We start from the raw sequence: 18,843 nt of genomic DNA, 5'->3' as shown, positions 1-18,843 counted from the left end.
GGACAAGAGAGAAGAGGAAGAGACACCTATGGCTTATGCAGCTATAGCTACAAGATGCTTAGATTTTCAGTTCCAGTGAATGAATCAATAGAACCCACAGCTTCACTCTCCTCTTTTATTCATCAAAGGCAAAAGTGGAAGATGGGTTGCTAAGCAACATCACACTGAAGAGTGCAGGGCTTTGAAATTAGCATTACTGACTCCCCTCCATCCCAGAAGTCTGTTCCATTCAAACACACTTATTCAGGAGCTAAAATGCCCCACCAAACTACCAGAACATGCATTTTTAAAGTAAGAAACAGTACAAGCAGAGAGGTATGACACCAAAACATTTCTTCTGCAGATTAAAAAAAAAAAAAAAAAAGAAGAAAATAAGCACAGGAAAACTTACATAAACCAAAAGGGTATTATATTAAAGCAAGATTTTTTTCTGAAAGACTACTTAGAGCATTTTTTTTTAAATTAAATCCAAAGGCATGTCTCATTTATACTCCTATTTTAAAAACCTCACATATAAAAAGACACCAGTGCCTAGATGGCTAATGGGAATTCAGAAATCATATCTGCATGGGGTATACATTAAACTCTTCACCAAAAGTTAGCCACAGAAAGCCTGAAGTCTCAGTTCAATTTCTACCAACTAATTTCTTTATGTTACCATTGTCAAGACTTAATCTGTCACACCCACCTTATGAAAGGCTAATGTCCATCTTATGAGAAAAGCAAATCAGATGCAGGTGTCTTGATGTTTTTGAAAACATCTTGCACCTATTTTTATTTTGAACTTCAGCTAAACGTTATTCCTATGCTATCCAGGAAGTAACAACACACTGATCCTGCATGAATAAGGCTGTGAACAAAGAAACGTTGTTTTACTAGAAGCTGCCTCAGTAAGTGCTTATTCTTTTAATAGTAAAAAACCCCACCAACGAGCATAGTTTAACCTATTTATAGGTTATGACCTATTTATAACCTACTGGCCCCCACAGCCCACCTGTCAGAGTCCCCCCAGCCTCAGCATTCTACAGATCTTTCCATGTTCCTCACTCCACTCCAATACCATCAGTTTTTCCCCAGTACACTAAAATCTTCCTCCTCTGAGCTGTGTCATGCTGCAAACTTACAGGAAAGAAGCAGGGGGCAGTCATGTACAGACTGACTGATAGTGCTCAAACAGAAAGGACAAAGCCACGCTGTAAATTTCAAGGACCCCTAGGGAAGAAGAGGCCACTTATTTGAGTCTCTTCTCCATTCTAATATCCACACAAACCTTGCAGAAGTGTTATAGTCCTGAGACACATCTATTCATTTTAGTTTAGCTGACCAAAAGCTCCAAAGTCACTGGAATGCAGGACCTAGCAACCACCAGCAGGCAGCATCATTGTCTAAGTGATACACCTCAATGCATTCAGAAAACAAGGCTAAAAATTCCCCAAGATACAGCACCCAGTTATTGATAAGCAAGATTAGATACAACAGCAAACAGGCTCCCTTTGGTAGCCTTAACATTGAGTTTTCCTATAAAGAAACCCAAAAATCAAACTGAAAGTGACTTTACACAATGTTAACAGGAAAAGCCAAAAACTCAAATTGCTTATAAAATATATAAACTTAATCATTACATTTTAAAATTCCCTTTTCATGCCAAAACATTACTTTTCTTAAAACATTACTTGATGTGGTATGTGTAAGGCACATATCATATCAAGTGCTGCTTGAAAACCAAATACAGCAGTGCAACAGGGTTTTTTCAAAAATTCTGCATCAGTGACAAGAAACCTGATCTTTCTCCTTCCTCTCCCTCATTCATGACACGCTACTGCTCCCCTAAAGATTCACAGGTATTCTGTATGTGAGACAAGATCATAATCTCCTGTAATAAAGTTATTTCCCTAATAAGATGTTTTATAGAGATCAAACAAAATGAGTGCCAATTTCTGCATATGACTATATTGTCTACACGTACAGTGTTGAAAGACTATCCACTACAAATTAAGAACAGTTCTCTTCATGGTGATCTGACAGGTGGATAATAGCATGAGCAGAAAGTAAATTCTGTGTAAGAGCTGCAGGATCTACAAAAGTCTTTTCTCAGTATTTACATAGGATCAAAATTTTAACTGTTATATTTTCATTTAAAAATATAAATTTAATTGAGAACAATGCACATAGCTGTTTTCAAGATTTTTTTAAAAAATAAAGCACATCTTTAATATATGTAGAAATAAAACCCCCTCATAATTTAGAAATACACCTGTACTAATAAAGATTACACTGTAATTATGAAATAATGGTTTACATGAACTAAAATCCAGCATCTTTAACAATGCACCTCCAGTAGATAAGACAGGTTGTTGTTTTAGTGTTGTTTCAAATAAACACAACAAAATATTGAGTTGTATGTTTAAAACATTTTTATAATGCCAATAACACTTTACATAACACACGTGGGAATGGTATTCTATCCTGAATAAGAAAAAAATACAGTTTCTTTCAGGGTTGCAGATTTTTCATAAAAATAATCCAGATCTCTGATATAGTTAAATTCATCATATCCACAGTATTTTTTTGCTGACGTGGTCTCTGTCACTGCAGTATTTCATTCATAGTTTCCACAGTCTGGTTAAGAGAACTCCATGAGTCATACAAAAAACAAATTCAGTTTCTCAGAGATGCACGGGCCTTGTCCAGTATTTCCTTCCTGATCTTTGGATAGTTTGGGTGTACTTTAAGGACCTGTTAAAAGACAATACAATCCAAAAGTTGTGAGTTGGTAATCCCTCTCATCACTGAGCTGACACATTTTAAAACTAAAATAACAACGTTTGTTTTAAGAACGCACAAATATATAATTGTGGATAGAGACCACCACACATGCAAGTCAAAAGCACCTCTATCAAAGACACTTTGCTTCATTTCCACTGTCCCTTCAGCTTGGTGCAGAAGACATGGGGGTCCAAGGCTAAAGCCTCTGTCTGGGTGGCTTGAAATGCATGAATCAGAAGTCACCTCGGGAGGCATTTCTGAGGTTTTAAGCATACTTCCTCTGCGATGATGAACTGCCTTTATGTTTTCATTCCCTCGGGCCTTTTTTAGCATATTCTACCTACTTCATCTTCTCCCCTTCAACTCCCTCTTCTCTCTTATCCTTCCATTCATTTTGCCCATCCTAATTATCTTTATTTCTCCCAAATAGAGCAAATTTAATTTATTTTATTATTAATATGAATAATTATTAATTAATAATATTCCTTCTACTTCTTTAATACTAGCCCTTCCTCTTACTCTGCATTCGCTCTGCTTGTGTTTGGACCATACAAAGTTAATACCCCAAATTACTTTCTAACAGTGCATTCTGATACTAATATTTGATTTGATAAATTTTTTCATCTATACTTCTGTATGGATTCACCAAGTTGCAACAGCATGGCCAAAAGAAGGCGGTGCCATTTGAATATCCCTTCACATATGATAGCCAGTCACTTTCATTTATCTGCCTCCATGGAGCTCAAGACAGAGCAATTATGAAGAGGATATTTAACTTTTTAGATAGGGCACTTTTCCAACATTAAGCATGTATTTTAGAAATGTAAACTCAACCAAAAAGAAGGGTCATTATGTAAAGAATGTTGCTACAGGAGACAGAGTATTAAACACATATACAAGTTCTACCTTATGGCAAACATCAATTGCATCAACATATCTCTTCCCTTTCAGGTAATTGAAAGCCAGCCTGTAGCCTGTAATTAAAGAGGTGAGGGGAGAGGGGGGAGAGGAAAAGCAACAATTTCAGTTTCTGTACTGAATAATAAAAATATCACATTTAAATTTATTTTGGATCACCATATGTTTCTAAAGTTATTTTTTCCCTACTGTTAACTCATATAAGCCTGGTAATGATCAAAATTTCTACTGAAGGTCACTTCAAGTAGTAAATAAAAGTCCTTTTACACACTGATAGCTATGTCTGAATCAAAAGGAGACATTATTCTGGGGAGCATGTGCTACTAGAGAGAATACATAATGGCTGCGTTCTTTCAATTGCCATGGTGTCCCACAGAGTTTCTCGCTGTGACCTGCAATACACTGTCCCTCTGTAAAGGTAATTCCATTATTAAAATAAAATAGTGAAAAAAAAGAAAAAAAAAGGGACAACGAACCAGGGAATTAAAATGCTATTCAGGACCAGTGTCAGCAGACCACTGATATAAAAAGTCACATGGAATAGCTAAGTCGCATAACAACATGCCAGGCTGATACTTGCAACCTAAGAGGTAAAGCTCAAGTATATCAGCCTGGACAGTGATTAGGCCTGAGGAAAAAAAACATTATAAGCATGCAATTTCCAAAATATGAAATTTTAAATCTTTCATTTTTAAACTTATCCTCACTGGCAAATACAGGATCTGATACCAGTTTGTATGGCTTTACTTGCCAGATGGAAATTTGCTGCTTTAACCATTTTTGTTCTAATGCATGACAATCCTCAGAATGCTGTAATGCAAAACCAGAAACAAATGCACAAAGTACCTTCAATATCATACTCTCTTTTGTGTGCAAGATTATTTCACAGTTTAATTTCACTATGGAACTCTCCTATGTAGATATCAAAAGGTTTTGTAATTTGTTGAATTACAACTCTCCAGAGGGTTTCAAAATAAAAAAATGAAAAGTCTTGATCTATGTTCTGTACAAATTCAAGAAATCACAAATCTTTACGACTGAAACTTCTAATACCTTTCATTAGATTAACAATTAGATTAACAACTGCAATATTTTAGCAACAACACCATGGCTCAGTCTACAAGAGCAGGAACATCTAGTAAAAATTACTGCACCCAAACTCAGATAGATATATGAAGGTTTTTCCATTTAACCTATAGTCAGATTTCTATCAGTTATTTTTATTTCTGTTTTGATATAAGCCTTCCTCTGGTTTGACCCTCCTAATTTTTTGACTCACAGTACATATGACTCACAACACATTCAGTTTTGGTAATCCATCCATGTATGTGCATTTTCAAAACTATGTTATAAAAGCGGGAGCTAACCCACAAACATTTAGTCACTACTTTAATCTACAGATCGTATTAGATAAAACCATGAACCAAACCACTGCAGTTACAGGTAAAGAAACAAAATGTTTGGCAGTCCATGCACATAACAGTTAAAATATTTTTTTAAAAACACTGATTTTTCAGCTTCTGAGAGATGTTAGGATGAGAGATGCCAAAGACTCTCTCATCCTAATGCTAAAAAACCCACAGGGAACAAAGGGTAAGCACAGATGAAAGACTAGAGGTGGTATGTATTTCCAAGGGGCAATAAACACATCCCAAAACTTGGAAGAGAATTCGTGTCAATCACTGGCCTTGGGACCTATGGACAGATTCTAGGCGTTGAGTAAGAAAATGGCATTTAATCCTATGTATCCTTTTCACAAAGGGTTTCCTACGTTGAAACTGTCTTAGTATGTGACAATTTAGTGCAAATTGCAATTTATTATCCAAACTGAAACTTGACTAGTGCCTCAAGTTTTCAGTTGGCCATCTTTTTTAAAATAGATATATTTAAAGACACTCAAAATAATTTTTTTTAAATCCTCACTCACGTACATAAAACCTGATCCATATAGAGAATTTGAATCAAAAATGAAATAAATCAGTGACCTGCCAACATAATACACGTATATTTATATACAATTATAAAAGACTCTCTACTACAAACAGTATACAGTAGATTACTATAAATATATTATTAAAGTTGTACATATAGAGAAAGTTGTTCACAAACAGTCAACTGCAACTGTTTCAGAGCTAATCTTGTACTAAAACAGTAAGCAGAAGCTTCTGAAGTATCATAAAGCTGCTACCTCTTGCCATGAGGGCTTTCCATGTTCAGTACACCTTTAAACATTTGTGGTTTTATGTAAGGAAAACCAGTGATGCTTTATTTCTATGGAAAATTAAAAGCAGTCTTTCCAGTAAAAGGCAGTTGTTTCATTCCTACCATAGTGTCCAAAATCATACTTTAGAGGTTATATATATACATGCCTACTGTTGGATTAGTCTGGTTTCCATATTTCCAGGCCATCTCATAATTTATTGCTGCATCCTTATATGCCTGTTCCTTTTCCATTATGTATCCCATGTATTCATAAGCCTTGCAGCATGACTGCAAAATATAAATATTCATTCAAAATTTTATTTAAGTAAGCTTGCATATAGTAATACTGACAAATTAATTGCTAAAACACTCCAAATCCATACAACTGGAAAATAAAAGTTATATTTATTCTAACTTTGATGACACAATAGTCTTGATTTAAAGCATCTGTGTTATAAATGAGTTACACAGAATTATGCTCTACTCCAGGTCAAGAACAGAGTTCATCACAGAGACCACTGCAACGACTCTACAAAAATAGATATCTCTCTCAGTTACTAATAACCCCACACAGCTGCATTTCAAGTCTAGTGTTGTACCTTCCACAAACATTGTCTGGATTTTTTTCTTAAGAAAGTATGTTCATAGCCTTATTTTGGAAATGGTTTAACATTATAATTTTCCAATTAAAGCTTAAAGAGAGTCAAAAGTAACCTAAAAAGAAAAATCAACCATTAAGTATTTAATTTCTTATGAATCCAAGGAATAAGTCACAAGCATCTGAAAAGCAGGTTCCAAAAAACTATTAAGCATTAGTTGAAAATACTAGCTTTGTTTATATTATACACACATATAAATCCATCTAACTCCATAATAAAACTTCATATAAAAGATATAGTAATTCATGCAGAAATATTACATTTAGTTCATAAAGCAGGAAAACAATTTATAAAAAACCTAACTACTGCATGCCCTTACCATGAACAGTTTATATTATCATGCTGCCAATATGTATAACATTTTCAAGAGAAAAACATATGCAACTTTTTTACAAAGACAACGCAAAACAATATTGATAGATAAATTACCTTCCATCTTGAAATTTACTACTTCCAGTCAGGCTTTCAAAATCTAGTGATTAAAAGCTTTCAAATCACAGCATAGTGGGATCAGTATGGGAATGCTTGAAAGTTGAGAATAAATATATACTTCCCCTCTCATTTGTAACAAACAAACCAAAAAGTTCAAAATCAAGAGGAGCAATCAGGAGGAAGCCTCAATTTCATAGAAACAGTCTGCTCACTGCCATCTTACTAACCAATCCTAAGTCTTTCAAAATAAAAAAAAAATCCTTATTAAATTACACTAGGCTTTTACGAAATTTTCATCAACATATTTACTTAAATTGTATATATACGTCATTCAATTCTGTTAAACTAACAGAAGAACTAACGAATCACAGTAACTTGTTTTCTCAATCCAATCAAGTCTTCCAAATTGGAGACTACCACATAAAATATTGTCTTGTGGATTGACAAGATATGTTAAGATGTAAACCACTCAACATCTCTTTGTATAGCACAATTCCTGCTTACCAGCTTTGCATGCAAGTTGGAGAGAAGTCCCTCTCTTTCCTGTAGAGCCAGATATACACACTTCTAATCTGCTATCCTCCTTGCTAAAAGCAGAGCCTGTTTATCTGAGTCACTCATGGGTCTCAAACTTTTTAGAAGAAAATAAATTACTTGGTAGGCTATATTTTACATTTGGTAATTTATACAACAAAGCAGCATTCATGGGATACACCTCTTCAAAAGACCATCTATTTCAAGATAAGTCTTATTTTGGGAGATGACTCGTGTTTATCCTTCAACTGTAAGGATTTTGAAATGGAACACACCCTATTTTAAAGAGGCCTCTCTGCAGAAGTACATAATAGTACTATACAAGAACTGTGGTAGCTGTTTCTCGATTTTATGTTCAGAAATCAAGTGTTCAAAAAACTTCTCTCAGAAGCTGCTAAAATGTGATCGAATAATGAACCTTACCTTCTATGCTATTGAATTAATAAAAAAAGTATAATAAGCATTGTGTCCTTTTCTAAACCAAATCTCCGCTCTATAAACAGTACCCTGAACCTGCAGCACAGTGTGTATGGAACACCAGTCTACTGGACTGCCTCACATGAAGGGAAGTCAAGATATAAAAACATGATCACCTTTTTGCTGATCAAAATGAAAAATAAGCAGAAGCTAAGATCTATGCCAGTTCCCATAGTCAAAGCAGGGTATTGTGCAGTTTGCCTGCTCAGGAACCCTGAGGTAAACAACACATTAGACCTTGTCCCCTGACAATCTACCAGACAGTATTGCCATGGAAAAAGATTAATACCAGCATTAAAAAAACTAATCCTGCATTGCAGCAGGCTTATGAACATAAATGTTTAGAAACATAAAACATGAAGATTGCATGTCAGTAAATGGAGCAAGTCTCCAAAATTCACACAGCCACATCTTTCTTCATCAGTTTCGTGAGACTGTGAAATGCATCTCTGACATTTCATAAACAATCCAAGCTTTTAGAGTCTCCTCAGCTGAAACTTGGGGAAGTTGCTGCAGAACATGAACAAAAATGACTAAGCAGCATTCACAGGTTTGTTTACTACCCTCCAGTGTGAAGTTGCTGGTTTCCTGTCTTGTTTTGGCCTACTTCTCCTTACTAAGTGAAATACCAGGCAAATGAACAAATAAATACATTTAAAAATTCTGTTTCAGAGGAAAAGTAAACATTTTGATAAATTAAAATAGAAAGGTTCTAAGGTTACTTTCAGTGTGCACTGACTTACCCTGTTATGACGAAGGCATCGTTTTAGAAGTTCACCTGCCATATCGTATTTGGCAGATTGAATGTATATATCTGCAAGCAGAAGCCAACTCTTTTCAAACTCCTCTGCATCAATGGGATTCCAGCTCATTTTTGCAATCCGTTTTAACTGATTTCTGGCTCTTGGAGTCTGTTTCAAGATCATGTAGGCCGTGGCCATTCCCAAAAGTGCTGGTATATGATCCTTCTGCAGTAAAAGTACAGTGAATGCTTGATGCTTTTATTTTGATTTTAGTTTTTTTAAAGTAAGACTTTCATCAGGTATCTAAAAACTAAACTAAAAGCTAAATCTCAGGAAATAAAGATAGAGCATCTCATCTTACAGACATGTTTTGCACCTAGTGCTACAATTATTTCTGTAATCATGATAACCACCCAGGCAGAAGAAATGCTAAAAAAACCCACAGGTATTTCATCTCACAAGAAAAAAAAATCTGATACCACTAAGAGCTATACTTTTTACATACAAATAAACACTTCAGATAAAATCTGGAGTCACTTGGAAGTTACATTAAAAGTGGTATTTTTCACTTGCAGAAGTGCCTGTCAAATATTAGCGAAAGGGACTCTGATTCCTCTTATTAGGTACACAGCTCCTAAAAATTTAATATCTAAACTGTGTGCATCCAAGCTTTATATAAACAAACAGGATTCTTAAAAGCTACCATTCTAGGCAAGAGCCTCAAAAGCAAGCAGTAAGAACTCCTGGCACAACTGCAATTTTTTACTTCATTAGTACTCTCTCATCTTGCAACTGCAACTCCTACATGCAGAGAGTAGTTATATCAGGAGCTAAATGAAATGCTTCCTTCTCCTTCTCAGTGCTCCTGACTCACTGTTGGTATTCTGCCTCTACATCTCTTTCTAAGGTTGTGCTGTAAATACATTTGTCATAGTGCATTGGAAAAAAAATCAATGCCTTTTTCAAATTTTATATAAAATCTTCTTCAATAGAAGAATAATCCTTACAGCAAATAGCACTAACATGTGCCAGTGCTGCTGAATGTAAACTGCAAGACTAGTTTAACAAAATGTACTAAGTAAGAAAGGGAAGAGTGAGGAAATGAGACAGGTTACTAACCTCAGCATCAACTATTTCTGTGAAAGTGCTCAGTGCTTGTTCAACACTTGATTTTTGTTTGGTTGCCATGAGACAGTAATTCTCCATGATTCGCAGCTGAATGTGACCCTGAATGGTTTGAGGCTTGAGCTCCTTCAGCAGGTTTCCTGCTGTTCTTACAGCCAATTGCACAGATTCCTGCTTCTCTGTTGAATTACTATTATCAGAAAAAAATGTTCATACAAGCTTATTTTTTTAATACACAACAAACTAATTACAAGTTAGAAATGCTTCTGTGCTAAGGATATGCCCGTTTTTAGAAAAATGGCTCTGGTATACAGGCATTCTACACTGATTCTCTTCAACAACAGCAATTCCAATCCAACAAGCTGATTGTAACACTGCAAGTGACCAGCACTCCAGAGAAAATCTACTACATTTTCTGCTTGGGACCCACTTATTACAGTATAGAATGGTCTATCACAATAACACAGAATTCTCAAAGCACTAGAAGATCTCAAAGTTCTAGCAATTTAAATTAATGCACATTGTCAAGGGGCAGCAGAAGAGGGAGACGACAGAATAACCCAAGCAATATTTATTTAATTCACCTACCCTATGTCAGTATCGAGATTTTCAAAGACTTCTCCACCCACAGTCTCATTATCTGGGTTCAAACAAATTTCAATCATGTTGTAGACTGCATTCTGTCCCCAGTCACTGTCCTTTCGAGCTTTATTGAAATGCCGCAGTGCATCGTTCGGTTCACCTGTGTACCTACACGGACAGTTAAAATATTTAAAGCTGGGCAAGTAAAATTGTCTGCTCCAAATTCCACCCAAATCCCAATAAATCCAAGTATTTAAAAACAGATGACCCATTTGCACACACTGATATAGCAAGGCTTGGACAGCACGCATACTATTGCAAGGATCTTGTTTTTGCAAACTAAAAATAGTCTGACAAACTATAAAATGTGAAGATAAACAGAATTACATTATTGAACCTGGAAGAACATACTGAGATATTCAGAGAAACTGAGAATTCCCTTAAATCCTGACAACTTAATCAAATCAATATAGCACCTTTAAATGATAATGGATGACAAGAAAATTATTTTAAATCTATACTTCATAGTCAAATAAATTTTATCTTAATAATAATTGCAAGTACCAAAGATACAGTCCTTTGCAGTAGTGAAATCCTGGTTCAATCTTTGTTCGGGAAGAATGTTTTTCAGCCATTAAAAGAAATCTTGGGACTTCTTCTAATTTCCCGGCTCTTCTTAACAGATCAATTAATCGAGAGAGGGTTGCATAGTTATCTAAATATACAAATAATTAGCAGACTGTAATTCTATTTATTTGCTATACGAATAAGATAAGAAATAATGAGCCTGCCTTAATTTTTTCACCTATAAAAATTTAATACATAAGGCACATTACACAGTAACCTCAGATACAAGAATGAAGATGTCAAGTGATACTTGCAATGTCTTTATAAAGGTTTTTATAGAAGTATACCTGTCCCTCACTTTCAAAAGCACTCAAAACCATTTGCTGCACTCTTGTGACTTCTTTCAAAGTCCACTGGAAAGCTTTACATTCATTACAGTAAAATTTTAATAGATTTTAGTAGCTTTCGCTCTGGTTCTGACCTGAAAATTGCTAAAACAAACTTACTGCTGTCCAAGACAAGTTTCCTTTATTAGTCTTCAAATAAAATATTACCTTTGTGCTCATGCACTTGACAGTTTTAATACAAAAGAAAGTGCTTTACAGTGAAGAAGTAAATAACACCCTATTTGTATTTGGCTTAAGGTAAACTATGCACATTACATTGCAGCAAAGTAAATTACTGTATCTACACGAAATATTTTTTTATCATATTCTCTTAAACCACCTTTATGTTTTTATATATGATAATGGTCTTTGGCTTTAGTATCCATTACATTATAAATAAAACATTTTTTTTAATCAAACAAAGAGTTTTTATTCAGCTATTTATTCATCTCTTTCATTAGAACTATATATCAAAACAAATTAAAAGTATCACTGCTAAACATTCACCTGGCTTGCGTTCCAGGAGCTGCTGGAAATGAAAAACAGCTTGTTCATAATCTTGCTTCCTGAACATGAGATCTGCCATCATCTAGAGCATTGAACAATTTAGAGAAAACAAAACATTATAAATTGTGAAACTGTTAAACAAAAGTTATAAATAATTATCTTGGTTTAGGGTAAATTTGGGAGGAAACACTAATGAACTGTGGTTATGTGGAGAGCTAAAACTATAGTTTTAAAGTGCTGCAGGATCTGCACAGGAAGCAAAATCACTTGGACTTTTTATTACTTTCTGGAAAACAAACACAATATATAACACACATGGGTAATAATGAACAAGTACATGAACACCTTTTCACATAAGGTGAAAATTAAAAGTTAATTAAGTAGTCTGCCATATCTTTCAAATATGTTTTTTCTACCATTGCATAGTTTTACTCCTAATTTTATTTCTAGTAACTTCAGATTATGCACATGGAAAGCAAAGTTAGTTTACAGTTAGATTTACAGAAAGATGATAGCTCATTTCAGCAGGGAAGGTAAAATGAGTTCTTTAATTTCAGTTTCTCTCCACTGATAGTTAGCTAATATAGAGTAGATTTAATAACATATTTCAAGAGTACTATTACTTTTGTTCATGCACCATACTAGAACAAATTTCAGATGTTAGATTGCTATGAGAAAAGAAATTATTCCGATCTTACAATAACTTTGCTCCTAGTGTGTTACATCAAAAGTTGCTTAGTCTATTGAGCTGTCTTTTGGCCAAGAAGTATACATGTCCTAGACAAGAACCTGCAGCTATGATTAAAACTTGTTAAGTAGAAATATGAGTAACTAAGGTTGAATGAGGCTATAAAATTACCTTAAATAAATAGTTCTCTTATTCTAGCACTTTAAAAAAATTGTTTTCATATTACTGTGCTGGAAAAGTAGCTTCTTCCTTGAGTATTAGCCAATTATCAACAGAACATGCATTGAGCCATACTTTATCCAATCTTACTACAACACTTTTTGTGTTACTTCTAAAGACTCATTTTATATTGAAGTAGAACAATGGCTATGACTGCTAGAAACTTCATGTTGAAACATCAGCTGGCATAAACAGAAAAACATTTTGTTGCCATGGATTTTTCACTTTTTTTTTTGAAATCACAAAGCTGTAAGCTCTTTTAAAAGTAGTGCTTTATGAATATATCATATTGCAGGCACACAAACTTCAAAAAGCATTGATGCAGGATTAGTATAACAGCACATACCATCGTTGCTGCTTCATTATCTTGGTCATTCTTCAGCAGTAAGGAACACTGATGTTGACAGGCATCAGTATCATCTTGTGCAAGATATAAACGTGCAAGCTCCAACATTGCCTGTATATTAAAATATTTAACTGCATGTAATTCAAAGATGAAAAAAGTTGGTTCCGTTCTGAGTATCAACCTGATATTACAGGGCTCTAGGGAAAAACTGTATCTCCACTAAAGAGAAAGCCTTTTCTGTTGTTTCCTGTGGGCTCTCAGTCAATTAATGTAATCCATTTTCATTCCCTCACCTTTCAAAAGAAACAAAACTTTTCTTCTTCTGAGGGATATTCTAAAGGTACATTGAAAACAGGGCTGCTCAGATAGTATTGCTCTGAAAACACCAGTATTTAGGTATGAATAATGTTCTTGGAAAAATGTAAGTGAAAGTAGTTTTAAACATATTGAAAAAAACAAATACCTCATTAACATTCACCAACTAATTCTGGAGTACAAGTAAGTTTCAGAAGAAACTATTTTCTTATTTGCATTTCCAACCTACCACATCAAGACTCTGTGTGAATCCGCTTCTGAGAAGCCACCACAGAGTAAATATTGACAACTGAAACATACACCAGCATACATTCTTAAAGCTGAAGTCCCCTCATAGACTATTCTGAATAAAATGCCACAGAAAACTTTATAAACACTAAGAAAGTTTCTATTGAAGCAAACAGAAGGTAAACTGTTCACAAAGCAATATTAGCAGTAGATAAACTGTAAGTCACTCCTACTTAAATTTAAATGCTGTTTTGATTTTGTTTCCAAAAGGGAAATATTTATAATTGCACCATAATTCTTTCACTAGTTACACTTGTGAAAGGCACTTCTGAATCAGAACAGTGTTTTGAACATCCTGTTCAAAACATGCAGGCTTCTAGCACAATTTTTAAACTGTTTTCTTCCTACTTCCTGTTCCGTTCATACTCAAACATATACCATGTAATTCTGAAACAGGAAGGCAGGTGGGTAAACACTGAAATGATACAGAGAATGAATGCATGTCAGAACTTTTAACTATGAAAGCTTTCTTTAAGCTGCTGCTCTTATGTGCACAACTCAGTGGAATACCAAACGGCAGTCTTGGAGTCAAAGGAATACTTCCTGCAGAAAGCAAAAACTAAACTGGAGTTCTACACTAGAATCTAGTGAGTGGAAGTGGTCTCTAAATTTTCAACTCCACTACAAACGATACTATGAAATTATGTGCATGATGCAACCTGCAACACCCTTCAAGTCTCCTTCAGGAAACCGCACTGCCTCTTACCTGAGCAAGGAAACAAAGCGAGAGTACTACCTACCAGATTTCACTGTGTCAAACAAAACAACACAACTCCCCTGTGACATGGACTGCCATCACTTCACATTTACCTGAATAATGCAGTATTTCAATCCATTTGGCTAAAATACAGGAGATTTTGTTCTAATGAAACAAGGTACAGATAGTTTCAAACGAATTTCCATTATTTCCACATATAATTTTAAGGAAAGTAAACTCTGAAGGTGCCAAGAGACAGATGGACTTTCAACAGCTCAAAATAATATTTTGTAATCTAAAAGAATTTAATTCTAATCGTGTACTAGCAATGCTTTTAAAAACGAAGAAAAGAAAACAAGTTCAAATCCACAGAAACTATAAAAGTACATTGAGATAACTCCTTTACACAAGTTGTGGGTAACAAAATATTTTGCTTTTGTTACTCAACAAGTAGGCAGGGAGTTATTAATGAGAAACTCAGACTTATTTTCTAAGATGTCACTATATTCTGTGTTGCTAGCAAAGTAGGATTAAAGCGAAAATTTTCAGTAATATCTAACAGATATTTAGCACAAATGTCTACATCTTATAACATTGGGAATCTCTTAGAAGTATGATTTTAGCAAGAACTGAAGGGAAATGCCAAGCTGGTATTTCAGTATTGGTATGAAAGACAAGATAAGGTTTTGATACTGACAAAAAAGCCACAGCTGTACCTGTACTATGACAGGGAGTCTCCTTGCTCTTAATGGGAAAATCATCATTTTAAGGATGTTTTTTTTCCCTTCCCAACTTATTTTTCTTCTCCACATCACTCTTAGAAGATGTCTTGAGAAAAGCCTGTCTCAAATACACTGAAGTTGTAGCTTTAGGAAGGACATGGATTCTTGGAACCACAACACACGAGTTCAAATATTAAACTAAGGGATGTATTTAGCAGCTTGTGCATGTGACAGCTGTTCAGTAACAAGCATCAAAATAAGAAGTGTTCACATACGCCTAAGGATATAACATCATTATGATAACATATCATGGCAAATGAACAAAAATTGTGTTTATTGATTTTTAATCTAGAAAAAACCTCACTTTAATCTTCGTGCTCATTATAGTCATAAATTTCTTAGATTTTTGCTTCTCCCTCTCTTATCTCCAAAGCCCAGGGTTACAAAATTGTAAGAAGGAAGAGGAGGATAAAAATAAATCTGAATTTACCTGTATTTATCAACCTGTGGGAAAGAGACTGTGCAGAGAAGAGAGAAGCAGTACAATAACCCTGCTCAAGATCAGCAACATTTTGTGACTAAAATCAGAATCCTACCAAGCCCAGATAAAAGTAGACACAGAAAAAGACAGAAATTGTCTGTATTGACCAAAATCACTGGGATTTCATTTCAGAGGACAAGCACCAAGCAAGATTGTTTCAATCTCCATCATTACTGGTACCTGAAGACATGCTCACTGTGAGTGCATGCAGACACCACTTGAGTCAGGAGTTCTTGTACCAGACAGAAGTTAGCAGCGCATGCAACTATTCTATCATGATAAGCAAAGAAGGGGAGAAAGTTCAAGGTTCTATGTATATCATGAAACAGAAATAATTGCAAATTATTCTATTCTGTGAATAACTGGAAAAATGTTTTGCTACAACTAAAAACTGAACGGAAAAACAACACAAAATAGTCAGAGGGAGAACTGACCTTGTTATTGGTCTCACAGTGAACAAGGGCTTCTTTGTAAAATTTAATTGCTTTTTCATAGTTTCGCTGGGCTGTTGAATGTTTTGCAATCTCAGCACAAATCTCAGCAGCTAACTGTTTCTGTGCAGGAACTGCATCCAGCTGCTCTACTTGAGCCCGTTTCAGCACTCTGCCTTGTAATTCCCGAGCCTGGGGTGGGGAAAGCAGGAAGCAGTCAAGAATTATCAAAGGAATTAATTTCATTCATCTACTATAAAACAGTTAGCTTGTCTTTTTTTTAAGAGAAGGAAGCACTAATACTATTCTGGTTCTTACAGCCCTACCATTTTGCCTAGCAGAAAATTAGAACTAAAGCACAAAATAACATCCGGGGAGAACTTCCACCATCTCTCTGAAAACCAAGGGAAGAGACCTGTTTAAGACATTTAAGTCAGTCCTGCTGAAATCAAAATGCAGGTATTTTTGTGTAAATGAACATGGCATCAAAAGGAAAAGGAACAGGAAAATATTTCAAAGAGAATTAGGGTACAAGGAAGGACAGTTTTGAGGGCAGAAGAAAAAGAACCCCAAAAGGACAGAAAGTTTTTTGAAATGTGACATAGCGAAAAACCTGGAAGAAATAAAGAAGTAGAGAAAAGAGTAAGAGAAGGAGACTGCTTAGGCAGAATTTAATGAAAGAGAACTGGGGGGAAAAAAGTCAACTTTGAGAAAGAAAGAAGTACATTATAAATAAAAAAAAGTAAGAATTTAACAAAGACAAATCTTACCAATACTGGTATTTAAACCCTCACATACAAATACCTTTCTAACCAACCTGCAGACTTTTCTTGCTGATTAGAAGATGCTACCAAGGCTTACTATTGCTGTTACCTTCACTTTCACAGAGTGGAGGTGTAATAGAACAGAAAGTACTGACTACATCTCTTGCTAAACCTTTTTGTTGAGAAAGCATTTTCTAAGGGATTAAACCTCTAGCATCCAACTTTATTCTTTCAAGCCTCAGTCTGAGGGATAATACTGAACTGCAGAATGAACAGATCGTATTACTGCTATTTAATACTAATACTGCTGTTCCGCAGTACAACAAAACAACAGGTAGCCATTGAAAGCTGCTCCATTTTGCTCTGTGAATGGTTTTCGATGTTGAGCTAAAGATATGCCATCCAGCTGCCCTCATGGCCAATTTCATTTTCACCTGATATGCTAAAACTATGTTCCACACACAAATAAAGGCAAAGTAAGATTGCAGGCTTGCATTAAAAACCTGCATTCTGATCTAAAATTCAGATAACATTGCTTGCAAAAAGCTCAGACTGTGTAACACCTTCTGTACTTTACATTTCACAGCAGTCACTGGTGCTTTTTCCCCAGCATACACTCATTTTCCACATTCACACGAGTATTATGGTTCAAATATGGGACAAAAGTGAAACCAGAGGTAAACATGAGGATATTGCAAGTTTCACAGGTATTTTTGATTTTCCTCATTACCTGCCTCATTTTGATTTTTTCATTACCTGCTGTAATGAAACTATAGCTCTGTCAATCTTCTCCATTTTGCTGTAAATTTTTGCTAGAAGTACCTGGTAACGTACATCTTCCATCAGAGAAGACAACTCATTAACTGTAAGAATTACATTAAACAAACATTATTCTTGAAGGAGCTGATTGATCCCAGGAAAGCCAAAGGAAGAAGAAACTCATCACGTCCTCCAGTAAAGAGCTTACATGAAAAATTCACAGCTCCATCTTACTTATTTAGAATTGTGATATGACGTGGTGCGTTGCTGGTGGGCAGAGTATGTTGGTAGTAAGCAGAGTAAACATTAGAGACTACAAACAAAGTGAGATTTAAGGCCAAAGATACTGAAAGATACAAACAGAATAAAAAAAAATTGACTGTCTGATTTATTAGCATTTTCAGAGACACGAGAGAAAATATTTTGATGTGAGTGGACAGGAAATAAAGCCATTCCTGACATTTCTTGTCAAAATCCTCCTAAAAGTCAACAAAAAATGTCCAAATTGATATAATGTGCTACTCTACATGCAAAAAGCATGAGACTCTTCAATGAAATTTCTAGCCAGACCTCAATCTATGCTTCTTTTGCTAGATTCTGGAATAGACATGAATTCAATAAAATAAATAAATATTTCAGTATCTACTTAAAAGCAGCAGGCTGCTTCTGAATGATGGTTAGAATAAATATGCATCAATTAGTACTTGAAGAATTCAAGCCTTCCCTGGCTTAAATTTATTTTACTCTACTGACAAAGCAGTATCTAGAGCACAGTTTCACATTAAAATACAGACACAAACAAAAATTTTGTTTTATCTTTATTAAAATTAAGGAGTTTCTAGAGCTATATTCTATCAGAAAACTGGTCTTTAAGGGCTGTGACATGCTATTTTACATCAGAGATTAGACTGTGTAACTTAGACCATGTAAGATCATTCCCTTCAGTGTATTTCCTAAAATTCATTTTTTTCCACAAAGGATATTCTAGCATTTCCCAAAAAAATTATTACATCATTCAATAATTTTCCCAATCAGCCAAAATAAACATTTTTCTCTTAGAGAATGTGTATTTATCAAAACATAAAAAAAATGCATTTAAAAAAAACCTTTTCGCTTCATTTTAAGACAGAAGATAAGATTTTAAAGTACACGGGTCAAACTGTATTTAGTACTAA

The 18,843-nt window shown here is 34.8% G+C and overlaps 1 protein-coding gene across 1 annotated transcript in view; it reads right to left on the bottom strand.

The window, feature by feature from the left end:
• Positions 1-2,391: 2,391 nt before the first annotated feature.
• The window catches only part of TTC21B (tetratricopeptide repeat domain 21B), a 34,149-nt gene continuing 17,697 nt past the window's right edge, over positions 2,392-18,843 (bottom strand). The window contains exons 19-29 of the mRNA XM_066553306.1: positions 17,666-17,772; positions 16,149-16,337; positions 13,152-13,262; positions 11,899-11,980; positions 11,003-11,153; positions 10,445-10,606; positions 9,851-10,046; positions 8,732-8,956; positions 6,054-6,174; positions 3,673-3,740; positions 2,392-2,736 (exon numbers count right to left, since the gene is read on the bottom strand). Of these exons, the coding sequence (XP_066409403.1) occupies positions 2,659-2,736; positions 3,673-3,740; positions 6,054-6,174; positions 8,732-8,956; positions 9,851-10,046; positions 10,445-10,606; positions 11,003-11,153; positions 11,899-11,980; positions 13,152-13,262; positions 16,149-16,337; positions 17,666-17,772 (1,490 nt within the window). The 3' untranslated portion in view covers positions 2,392-2,658. The remainder of the gene's footprint in view (positions 2,737-3,672; positions 3,741-6,053; positions 6,175-8,731; positions 8,957-9,850; positions 10,047-10,444; positions 10,607-11,002; positions 11,154-11,898; positions 11,981-13,151; positions 13,263-16,148; positions 16,338-17,665; positions 17,773-18,843) is intronic.

Source organism: Molothrus aeneus, chromosome 7, assembly GCF_037042795.1.
Source record: "Molothrus aeneus isolate 106 chromosome 7, BPBGC_Maene_1.0, whole genome shotgun sequence".
NCBI lineage: Eukaryota > Metazoa > Chordata > Aves > Passeriformes > Icteridae > Molothrus > Molothrus aeneus.
The sequence above is the reverse complement of the archived record's forward strand: the minus strand, read 5'-3'. Positions and strand labels throughout refer to the sequence as shown.